The sequence below is a fragment of the Dryas octopetala genome, chromosome 6 (assembly GCF_963921425.1).
Source record: "Dryas octopetala chromosome 6, drDryOcto1.1, whole genome shotgun sequence".
Taxonomy (NCBI): domain Eukaryota; kingdom Viridiplantae; phylum Streptophyta; class Magnoliopsida; order Rosales; family Rosaceae; genus Dryas; species Dryas octopetala.
The window spans coordinates 13,423,360-13,435,345 of NC_141371.1; the positions used below are offsets into that span (position 1 = coordinate 13,423,360).

The 11,986-nt window shown below is 37.6% G+C and overlaps 1 protein-coding gene across 1 annotated transcript; it reads right to left on the reverse strand.

The window, feature by feature from the left end:
- Window positions 1-48: 48 nt before the first annotated feature.
- Window positions 49-6,819, reverse strand: NRPE5 (Eukaryotic rpb5 RNA polymerase subunit family protein). Its single transcript, XM_086247699.1, has 5 exons — window positions 6,761-6,819; window positions 6,403-6,691; window positions 3,556-3,732; window positions 1,994-2,107; window positions 49-431 (listed from the first exon to the last, which is right to left on the reverse strand). Exons 2-5 carry the CDS (start codon window positions 6,679-6,681, stop codon window positions 306-308), a joined length of 696 nt encoding a protein of 231 aa, XP_086103825.1. The 5' UTR covers window positions 6,682-6,691; window positions 6,761-6,819; the 3' UTR covers window positions 49-305.
- Between the last annotated feature and the right edge of the window lie 5,167 nt (window positions 6,820-11,986).

An 11,986-nucleotide genomic window follows, 5' to 3' on the forward strand; every position in this document is an offset into this window, starting at 1 on the left:
TCACTATTTTTTTTTTTTTGCGTAAAAAGCGGAAAGAAAGAAAACCCAAGAGAGAAATATTCCACTAAATTGGTGCAAGTAAATTAAAGGAATCAAACAGGCCAACCCATTTAATAATCGGACCGCAGAGGACCAACCTATAGGGCTAAACAGATTGGACATAGACAAGGATACCCGATCTCGGCATGGCTTAGCAATCCAGGTCGTGCTTGCAGATACATGAGACAATATATACTAGAAACTAGAGAGGTGTTATTCCTCAAAGGATAAGATACAAAAGTAAAGCTACAGCCAGAAGAGAGGCATCACCAGACGCAACGGTATGTAACATGTGACTCGGTAATATCACCAGCATACGTAACTTTCACCACCTGCCCCCTCTCAAGTCCATAGTACTGTGCAATTGCATCGCTTCGTAACAGTCGGGGCAGCTGCAGAACGAAAACATGTCGAAATTAAAATAGTGGCGAAATAACAGTTTAGTTACCAGTAAGAAGCCAACCAACCACATACGTGAAATTTAATGGTAATATACAGTCTCATAAACAAGAATGCAACATTTCATACTCTATCATACCAAAGCGCTTCCAAGACATATAAAGGAGTCCACCTATATTCAAGGACTCGTATGATGTTAAATCCTGGATGGGAGAGAAGGAGAAGATTGTGCTAGTTGACCAAAACTTATAGATAAAGGAGTAAATTAGGGAAAGATGAGGCCAGATTGTCAGAGTTTCTTTGGAATGGGAGGAGACCAGTTTATTTTTCAAGTTTTCTCTACATAATGGAAGGGTACGAAGGGTATTATCAGTTTCTTGGGATGGCAATTTAGGAACTGGGATCTCTGCTCAAGTACCTAAAGAAAGAAATAGAATGAGAGTGGCCACTCTAATCACAAACGCTTTGGAGAATTCCTTCAATATATGGACACTTGGAATACAATGCAATTGCATGTGTTGTGTGTGCAAATGGACGTGTGTGTTCAACAATGCACAAAAGAAATGGCTCAAGTATTATTTTGGGTCCCTGACCTTTATTAAGGGTTTCCATTTGATCATTGTAATTTCAATTGCTTCAATCAATTGTTTGTCCCTACCTTGGATGCATCAATTATGTTAGACAGAAATTGATGTGGTGATTGACTAAAAATTGACACGGCATAAAAATGGGTTCAACCAGTTCACTACTTCAAACCATCAGCATACCACCACACACAAAATTATAACACTCTTTTTCAACTCCATACAACTATTCATTTCACACAACAGAGGGCACACCACAGCCCAAGTCAGACAAGCAAATCAAACCATTACAGATTATTCAGAAATCAAGAATATTAGTTAGTCAGCCCCCTTAGTTGTCCCTTGATTAGTTCCTTTGTACATATTCTGTTAGGTTGAGTGGATGGCATGGGTCTTACTTTGTTAGATTGAGTGTGAGCTTTCTCAATTGCACAATCGATCACAGTGGTGATAAAATTAAGTGTTTGCTATGAGCAGCTCATAATTATGAGAGGTGAATCTCACCGGGATGGCATGACAAAGTATGGCCAAATGTGGTGGTGTTCTCCCTTTAGTTCCTATATTCAAATTAGCTCTCTTAAGTTGCCTCTTTCTTGAAAATAAAAATACAGCCATGTCATCAGTATTTGTGGCGTATTAGATAACTAAAACAGATACGTCAGTATTTATTGTAAGTTGTAGCACCTCACCAACTTCCCTCTGGCCTCATTGACAGCATCCAAGGAAGGGACAACATTGAAGCATTTTTTAAAATGAACCAACTTGACGGAAGCAATTGAAATTTCCAGAACTAAATGGAATTTTTCAACAAATTTCAGGACCAAAATAATACATGAGTCCAAAAAATATTATCATATAGAAGACAGAGACAATTAATTCCCAGGGCATGACCCATCTCCACAGAAAAAATAAAAAATAAAAAATAAAAAAATCAGAGACTGATTTGTCTTTACTTGAGTTAATAAACTAACCTGCTTTTCTTCTATGTTGTACTTTTTTAAGAGTTTTTGTTTCTCTCGTTCAGTCAGTACCTGATGCTTTGGCTTCAGGACATGCTTTGTGATATTAACAAGCAAGTCAGTAATCTGAGAAACAAAGCAAGATATCGAAAGATCAGAGGCATGAGATGGAGAACTTCTAAGTGAATGAACCAAATACAAAGAACAATAAACAAGTTCCACACAAAGAAAAAGATAGAACATATGTCTAAGCACAGAAACACGTTCCCAACCAAAAAACATGAATGTATTTACATATCAGTTCACATACAAAGCCATATAGCAAAGGACTTCAAGATTCAATGTCAACGGTAAAAAAAGTTCAGCAGGCTATATAATTGCATGGTGGCTAAATTTCAGTTTTGTCCTTGTAGTTTTGGCTAAGTTCCACTTTGGTCCCTGTAAATTGTTATGATTTTGGTCTTGTACTTTACAAATCTTTGCAATTCAAAGATACATTAGCATTTTTGCTCATTAAATCTTCAAATTCGTCCCGCTTTTGATCATGTACTTTACAAATTGTTGCGATATTGGTCATGCACCTGCAAACTGTTAGCGATTCAACGACGAATTTGACGAATTAATTGACAGAAAATGCTAACATGTCCTTAAATTCGATTTGTAAAGTATTGGACCAAAATCAAAACAATTGAAACTACAAGGACCAAAGTCAAACTTGGCCCAAAAGTGAAATTTAGCCATCGCATGGTCAACAATCCCATATTAAGGATCTATTTAGGATTATTATGACTTTCAAAAAGCTACTGGAGAAAAAAAAAAAAAAAAAAACTTCTAAAAAAGTTTCATTGAATAAGTGTTTGGTATCAACCGAAAAGAGGGAGAGGGAGAGAGAGAGAGAGAAGAGAACTAGTGTTTAATAATATCATATAAAAATTGGCAGAAACACTTGTAGAGTGTTTGGTAAATGTTTCAGTGAAATGCTGTAAAAATAAAAAGAAAAATACCAAAATAAGAAAGGCAAGATGATTCTGATATATTATGAAAGAATTGAGGATAAATATATCTAGTGAGAAGAAAAAAGGCAGAAGTAACTTTCAACAAGCATATCTTAAATGCTTTTATAAAGCGCCTAAGGAAACAACGAAAACACAAGGATAAGTACCTTGGTCGAAAATAACCAAACACTCAATTGGGTGCCTTTAAAAAGAAGAGCACAAGCATGTTAAAAAGCAATCCACAGAGCCTAATTTTTTTTTTTTTTTTCGATTTACACAGAGCCTAAATCTAAAAGGTTTTGTTTCACATTGCAAAATTATTCAATTTTCTTAGGATATGCTTTATGCCTAGACTACAGAAAAGTCAAATGTACCAATGCATTTTGACCCTGAAACAAAACTCATCAATTTTATCTTCTAGGAAAATGCTTATATGCCTCTCCAACCATAAGTCATCTACAAAAGCTAATCAAGAAAATCAGAAACATAATTAAACATAACTATCCTACAGGACTTTTAATGTTTAAAAAAAAAAAAAAAAGATAAAATGAAAAACATAATTGATACCAGGAAACGAACCTGGAATATTTCAACTTTAAACGGATAAAGATCCAGATTTTTCCGAGCTTGGCTTGTTATTTGGTCCTGAGTAATCAATATGAGCCCAGTCAAAGTGTCTTTATTAGCAATCTGAGTTGCAAGCCCACGAATCGCATTAACCTTCACAATGCCAGGGCCACAGTAAATGACCAGAATCTGCAATTGAAAAAGAAATCAATAAATAATGATTGCTTATTACTAGTATCACATAAAGTTAATTAAGTGAAGACAAAAGGAAAATGCAACACTACTACTACTGTTTCTGCCTTTTTGTCCCAGTACCCATGCATATCAGTTCTACATTTCATTATTTCATTCCAAAAGAAATAACCATGCCAAACTAACATATTTTGTCTGTGTCAAACACCAACACTTATTCTTGTGAACTAAACTAGTTCCTAGCATATTAAGTACATGTTTCCATGAGCAGTCATGCACTAATCCAAGAATACAACATCAGATTGCTTACCTAGTACTCCTTAATGACTGTAATACTCCAAATATTTAAAACTGCTAATGCCAACTTTTAATTCCATGTCAAGTTGTCAACATGAACCATACCAGAAAAAAAAAAAAAAAAAAAAAACTCTGTATTAGTAAAAGTTCAGGCTGCAATGTTAATGATGCAGATCAAAGGTAAAGGATGAAGGATTACAAAGTCAACGTAGTCTTCCTTCGCAGATATCCTTTCATAACTGATATCAATTACAAACTCAGTTTGGCTTTAGTACCACTTAAAGATCTCAAGACACTAAAAGTTCCCAAGACACAGATGAGTTCTTTACTTGTAATGATTGAAGATCCATGTGGAGTCTTGTGAATCGGATGGTCTGGTCATGATTTTCAGTTTCTAATAATGTATGCATGTTGATATGAAAGGCATATTTCTATTGACATGTTTGAACTGCATACCGAAGTGAAGCAGGGATGGAGATGATGGAGAGGGAGGCAGTTGGAACACTAAGAAGGTGATTGCACAAAGCTCCAATGTTAGACACCCAATGGATGCTTACATGCAGCATTTGTAAGTTTCAGCATGCAATTTACATCAGTTGGTTTGTTACAGTGCAAGGATAGTGATTTGCAAACGTGGATATCCTGGTCAGCATTCATACTCACTAGACCTTTTTTTTGTTTGCTTTAGCAAGAGTGCATGTGCTTGAATGGGAGGAAGTCGCATTGGTTCAGGGTAAGTGGAATAGTGGAAGTACACCAAGTTAACAGTCATGTCTAGTCTGAATAAGTAAAGTTAAGCAATCATCAAAAACTCTGTGCATATCATCAACAGCATCTCTAACTCTCCTGGACTCTTTCTCCATTGTTTGGCCAGAAACCAGATCGGGAATGGGAATTAATTAGTTTCCCATTCCAGAAAGATATGGTGTTTGGCTAACTTAGAAAGGAAATAAAAACCATGAGTTTACTGGAGTCAATTCCTTTAAGTAGGCAGTATAGAAACCCCAGCATAGGGTTGATATTTCTATTCCACTCAACACATGGAATGCTCCGCCACTACTCTTCTAACATTCTAAAAGAAAAGTAAATTAGTTTCGAAACTCTCTCTGTCTACTTTCAATATCAACAAGAATCATAAGAAAACATGTCTACGACAGACAGAAGTATTGTTTTCTATTTTGGCTGTTAGTATACCCATAAATTGTTAAGCAGTGTGCAGCCATGCTTTTGTCCATACCAAAGTCAATCACGGAAGTTGTAACTTGTAACTACTGCTCAAGATGCAATGTTAAAACATATAAAAGTTTTACTGCTAAATATTTAGTACACAAACTATTCCTAGATCTGTCAAAAGGAACAACTATCTAGTGACAAAGCAAAAATAGGGATAGAAGAAACAAGAATACGAAAGAACTAATTGAATATCTAGTAAAAGGGGAAAAAAGAAGAAGAAGAAGAAAGCAGAAACAAAAGAAGCAACACAAGTAACTTCCAGAGTCAATAGGATCAGACATCCGGAAGAATAAACGACTTTGCTAGATGATGCAAGCATCCAACCAAAACAAGCTTCTAACTATGAAACAAACACTCAAACACTCCACACTCTCAACTCCAAGAAAAGCACAATGGAACTGCTTCTCAAAGAACAAACAACAGACGCTAAAGCCCAGTAAACTGCTTCCATATTCCTGACTCTTAAATCATTTATTGTAGTTTTCAAATGAAATTATGCAACTTTTGGCCCCAGTAAACATCTGTTACAACTAAGCATGCATGTATAAGTTGTATTGAGAATTCTCAAAACAGAAAATAGTCCAAAGAACCAAAATTCTAAGCCACTAAATCAGCCTTGCTTCTTTGAGGGCCGTAGACCCAAAACTCTGAGAGCAAGCAAAGAAACGAAGTACGCATTCATGAGTACCAAAAGTTAAGGACTAGACAGTAGTTTTTTCATCTTGACAAAGACCAACTATGCCAGAACTGAGTAGAAAAGGACTGTAAAGTAATGAGACTTGTAACTAAACAAGAACATGCATCCATAGATAAAGCATGTATATGACATGCAAAGCAGGATCGCCATGGTCCACCTCAAGTTGCAGACAGAACAGCAGGCTATTCCAAAAGGGTATAGAATTCGGACTTGAGTTTCACCCATAAACTCCTTATGAACATCATATTGGTAAACCCCAACTGTTTTTCCAAGGCCCCAAACCTTACAATTGTCAACTTTGAGAACCATATATATAGATTTCAAAATCCAACACATCATTAACCGAGAACAGAACTTTTTCTTTCTTAGCTTTTTCTGCCATTATCAAGCGAAAGAGAGAAAACCCATGAAAGCTTACAAAGTTCTGAGTTGCTACTTACCCTCTCGGAAGGGTCGGTGCAGTGAGTAGTGGAGAAGCGGAGGCGCTCAACATCGGGGCTCTGGCCGTGAAGGGCTCGGAAGTCTTGGAGAGAGAGGTCGATTTCGGAGTTGGGAACATTGTAGCCTCTGTCCCTCAGCATCTCCAGCACAGTTCTGCGTGACAGGTAGTATCTGTGGCTCTCCGTGCTACCGTCGTCCACGTAGCCGCTCAAGCACGGCCCCAGAATCTCTCCATTATTATTCGCCTCCCCATTATTCACCTCCCCGTTATCTTCCATCTCTCTCTCCCTCTCTCTCTCTCTCTCTCTCTCTCTCTGATCTCTCTGTGACCGAGACTGAGCGAGTAGTGTGTGCTCTCTCTCTCTCTCTGATCTCTCTGTGACCGAGACTGAGCGAGTAGTGTGTGTATTGTTGTCTGAAAGTAGGGCTCACCAAAAAGCCCAAGGCCCAAAGCCTACCCGAAGCCCGCCCGGCCCATTAGGCCCGAAGCCCAATTTAGCCCCAAATTTGGGCCGGCCCAGCCCGGCCCGAAAGTCTCTTGGGTTAGGCTTGGGCCATCCCCTTGAAGCCCATGGGCCGCCCGAAGCCCGGCCCGTTTAGGCCCGCCCAAAGCCTGACCCAAAGCCCAATTTGAGAATCATAACATATTTAATAGGTTTTTCGTTTGTTTACTCTAATATATTATTAATATGTTTATTAAGTTATTATATAATACTATAATGTTAGTAAATAGTAATAGTGTAAACTATGTAATACCATAAATAATAAAATAATAAACTTTTAAAATTATATATAACATTACAACTATAATAAAACATAAATGTATATGTGTATATACAACTATAATTAAAGTTATTAAACCACGATCGTCAATTCATTAATTCAACGATCTGAACCGTTCATTTTCTATTTTCATAGTCAAAGATCATTCTTACAAAAAATCGGCTAAATCGGAATTCATCTACCAACTCGATTATCATTAGAAAAACCACGACCGTTCATTAATTCGACCATTGTTACGCCACTTTTATATCTCCGATTAAGCTAATTTTTTGCAAAAAATCTATTTGAGTGGGGAACTAAAACTTGAACGGTTCGGATTGTTGAAAACACGATCGATATGTGAGCTTCTACATATAAATACACTTGAAGAATATAATTCTAATAACTGTCCCGTTGAAACCTTGTTGTTTCCATAATTATGAAGACCACAACGTGATTTCAAAAATCTGACCCGTTCATTTTCTATGTTCATAGTCAAAGATCATTCGTACAAAAAATCGGCTAAATCGAAATTCATCTACCCATTTGATCATCATTAGAAAAACCACGATCATTCATTAATTAGATCAACATTATGTCACTTTTACATCTCCGATTGAGCTAATTTTTTGCACGAATTATCTTTGAGTGAGGAACTAAAATTTGAACAGTTTAGATCGTTGACAACACAATTGCATCGTTGGTTTATAAAAATATGTAATAAAATATATAATAAAACATATGTACATTTATGTTTTATATAGTTGTAATGTTGTATATAATTTTAAAAGTTTATTATTTATGGTATTACACTATTACTAACATAATAGTATTATATAATAACTTAATAAACATATTAATAATTTATTGAAGTAAACAAACGAAAGAGCTATTAAATATGTTATGATTCACAAACTTGACAAATAAACTAGTTAGTTCAGTTGGTTGAGAGTTGAACCTTTTTATGTGAGGTTCCATGTTCAAATCACAACATAGCCAAAATTCTATATTTTTTTTGAAGATATATATGTGTCTAAACAGGCTTTGGGCCCATTTTGGGCCTCCCGTTCGGGCCTAGCCCGGCCCGGCCTTCCAAGCCCGCAAGCCAAAGCCCGATGGGCGGGCCTTGGGCTTGTGTATTAAAGCCCAAGCCCGGCCCGGCCCGGCCCGAAAATCCGATTGGGCTTCTATAATTCAAGCCCGAGCCCAGCCCGAACCCGAAAAATTTGGGCCGGGCTAGCCCGGCCCGGCCCATTGCCGACCCCTATCTGAAAGGCGTTTGCTTGGGTTTGGGGCTCTGGGAACTTTCTATTGGAATTGGAGCGTGCGTTAAACTGTGTTAAAGTGGGGTTGGGAAGCACATGTTATCCAACTCAATTCTGGATTTTCTGTCTGGTACTTTTACTTCGATTGGCATATGTGAAAGCCACGCTCCAGTAAAGCACGTGGGAAACACTTGACTCCATCAGTTACCCGACGGGGCGGAGATGGGAATGGCAAACCCGGCCACGCCCTGCCCCATCAGATATTCGGGGACCCAAATTCTATTTTTTTAATTATTTTTTTCTTATTAAAATGACAAAATTTACAACAAATATATAATATATAGTACACAAATTATATTCTGATATAGCGCATCATATTGCCTAATTTGCTTTGAATTGTAGTGCTCCATGCTCTTGGTTTAAGAAGGATCCGAACTGGTTGGATCCAGAGGTGTACAATGGGCCGGGCCGACCCGAATCCGGCACGAGCCCGGCCCATTGAAAGTAGGTCCAGCCCGGCCCGTTAATAAGTGGGCTAGGTTGGGCCAATGTTTTCTATCACGTTAGGCCGGCCCGGCCCGAGCCCGTTTTGTGTTGGGCCGGCCCGAGCCCGTTATGAGTTTGGGCCGGCCCGTTTATACTAGTATTTTTCAATTTTTTTAAAAAAATTTACTATTAGCCTTGTTTTAATTTTTAATTTTGATTTTTATAGTGAAATTTGATAGAAAATGAAATAAAAGTAGTAGAAAATTAAAAAATTTGATAGAAAATAAAATGACATAAAAAACTATTTGATTTATTAAACAATAATAGAAACTTAAAATAATTAATCGGCCCAGCCCGAGTCCAACATAACCCATTATTAGATGGACCATAGGCCGGACTGGGCTTAAGGTTTAAAATAATTGGGCCGGCCCAATTATTAAATGGGCCGATTTTAAATGGGCCGGGCCGATTTTAAATGGGCCGGGCCGGCCCGTTGTACACCTCTAGTTGGATCCCTATCATTCGAGAGGATGGAGCTGCAACTGTGTAATGCATTTTGTTTTAATATATTTGTTTCAGTTCTCAAAAAACAATGTAAAACTATAAATTATAAACACTAAACTTAAAAAGACAAATAAAAATAAATTAAAGCTACAAATTAAAAGTTTAATATAAAAACATTTATGTATACTATATGAATAATACTATATTTATTCATATTTAAAAAAAGAAATCGAGAAATGGGGCGTGTACGAAGCAAGGAGTGTTACTCACTGGGAGTTTTTCCTAGGGCTGGTATCAGTTTGGTTTTTGAACCGAAAGCTCGCAACCGACAACCGACCGAATGTAGTCGTGGTACCACAAATGCCAACCGCAATTGAATCGACGGTTGTCGGTTTTCGACTGCGTCGGAGGCGGTCGGTTGGTGTCGGAGTCTGTGGGGAGGCAAAGAGAGTGCGAGAGAGACCGGTGGTGGACTTGGTGGTGGAGATCACAAGTCGCAGTGGTGCTCGACGGTGGAGATCGTAGGTGGTGCTTGGCGGTGGTGACTGGTGCTCGACGAAATGAGAGAGATGCAAGTGGTGGTGACTGGTGCTCGGCAAGATGAGAGCGATGTGTGCAGGTGGTGGTGACCGGTGCTCGGCGAGATGAGAAAGATGCAAGTGGTGGTGGTGACTAGTGCTCACTGCTTAGAGACACAGGTTTGAGAGAGATGAAGAAGACACATATGTCAATCGATTCGGTCGGTTTGGAGGTTCCAGAAACCAAGGCCAACCTCGACTCCAATGATGGTACGTCGGTGAGAAAACTGATCGACAACCGATCTTTCATCGAATAGCCAAAAAACCAACGTGCCGATTGATTCGATATTGGTCGGTTAGTCGGACAAAAATACCAGCTCTAGTTTTGCCATCCCAACACGTCGTGTGTGCCATTTTGCTTAGGCCTAAGGAGCCAAACCACATCGATGCTAGGAAAAAGCTGCCAATGAGAGAAGCTACGAGGTTGGCCTGTGACTACTCTATTAGAAAAAACCATGGGCAAGAGGCTAAAATATATTGTTGTAAAATTTTAATATTTTAATTAAATGTTTTATTTTTGTAATAAATTAAGTGATTTATTTTGGAGGTTTTGTGATTCCTATTGTGTAACTGTTGTAACTTGTAACAGTTTTCATCTATATTGTATAATCGTTACCTTTAACTTTTATTTCTTCTACCCTATTAACTTGAGGGGGGTCTTATAAGACTATAAATTTCTCTTTATTTTTTTTTTCAAAATATATAGATTTCATAATTTTCACTCAAAATAAATTACTTGTGTTTTTCTGGCCAAAGAAGGGTGTTTAGTTGGTGGAGCTTTGGGCTCATCCACTAGTGCAGGTAAATGTGAGCTATACAACGCTTTGAGTTGGGTTGTTGTTTCCTGGAGGGGACAAGTCAAGTATTTAATCTGCTGCATTGGTTTGTGATCTTACCAAACCGCAAAGGGCTTGAATCTCCTTAAAGAGAGCGATATTTTCGCACCCCAGCCTAATTGTCAACGTGCTACTCGAAGACCAATTTATAATTTCTACCATATATATTAAGCCCAAAACTCAATTTGGTGAAACTTTCGAAAATTCCCTTTTCTAATGGAAAAAAATTAATTTGGTACTTTTTCTTGTAATTGACTAGTTATATGGACTATTAATTTTTACCTTTTCTAGAATTCAGTGTCTTATACTACTAAATTTGTAGAGTGTGATGGATTGAGAAACTTTAAGGTAGCAAATTTAGTTCTTCAGATTTAAATTGTCACCTAGATAAGCAAGGAATAATTTAATTCTTCTTTTGAAGATGCTCTCAGATGATTTGAAGGATGCTATTTGAATTTTTTCAGGAAAAAGATTATTCGAAATTGAATCAACATAAAAAAACAAAAAGAAAAATGCAAAAATCCAAACTCGAGCAAAAATCTTAGGTTGAGGATTATGTGTGGTCTACAATACCGCCCATTTTCTCAATTTGAAAACTTGCCATTTTCTTTTCGATCTTGTCTTTGTCAAAACTTTTATTCTTTATTAGATCTAATTAATTTTGATCATCTCTGCCTATGGCTTTTCAGTTGAAGCTTGAAAATGAAGGAACCTAAAAGAAGATTTGTCTCTGTCCTGTAAATATTGTTAATGTTCTTTGCCAGAGAGGCAAGAGGAGGTAATGGAGGTAAGTGGTGAGCTCGGAAGAACCAAAAATGGCTCATGCTAGTAGCAGTGTGTTACCTTCTTTGCACACAAGAACCCCTCTTCGTGATATCACTGCCATAGTGAGGGTAATGACCACTTTCTCGATCCTTTGGCTCTTTGTAATTTGATTAGTTTAGCGAAATGTGTATTTAATTGGGGATTCAAACTCGGGACCATAAGCGTAAAGGTAAAAATACTCTTAATTACTAGAGCTACTATTTGTACCCAAAAATAACATTTGGGCTATTTGGGCTTAGAAATAATTGTTGATAACTTCTTTCGTGGTCAAGAAGCGTTTGTGACCCATATTTCCTTATTTTGTGGCCAACTTATTTTACGGCCAAG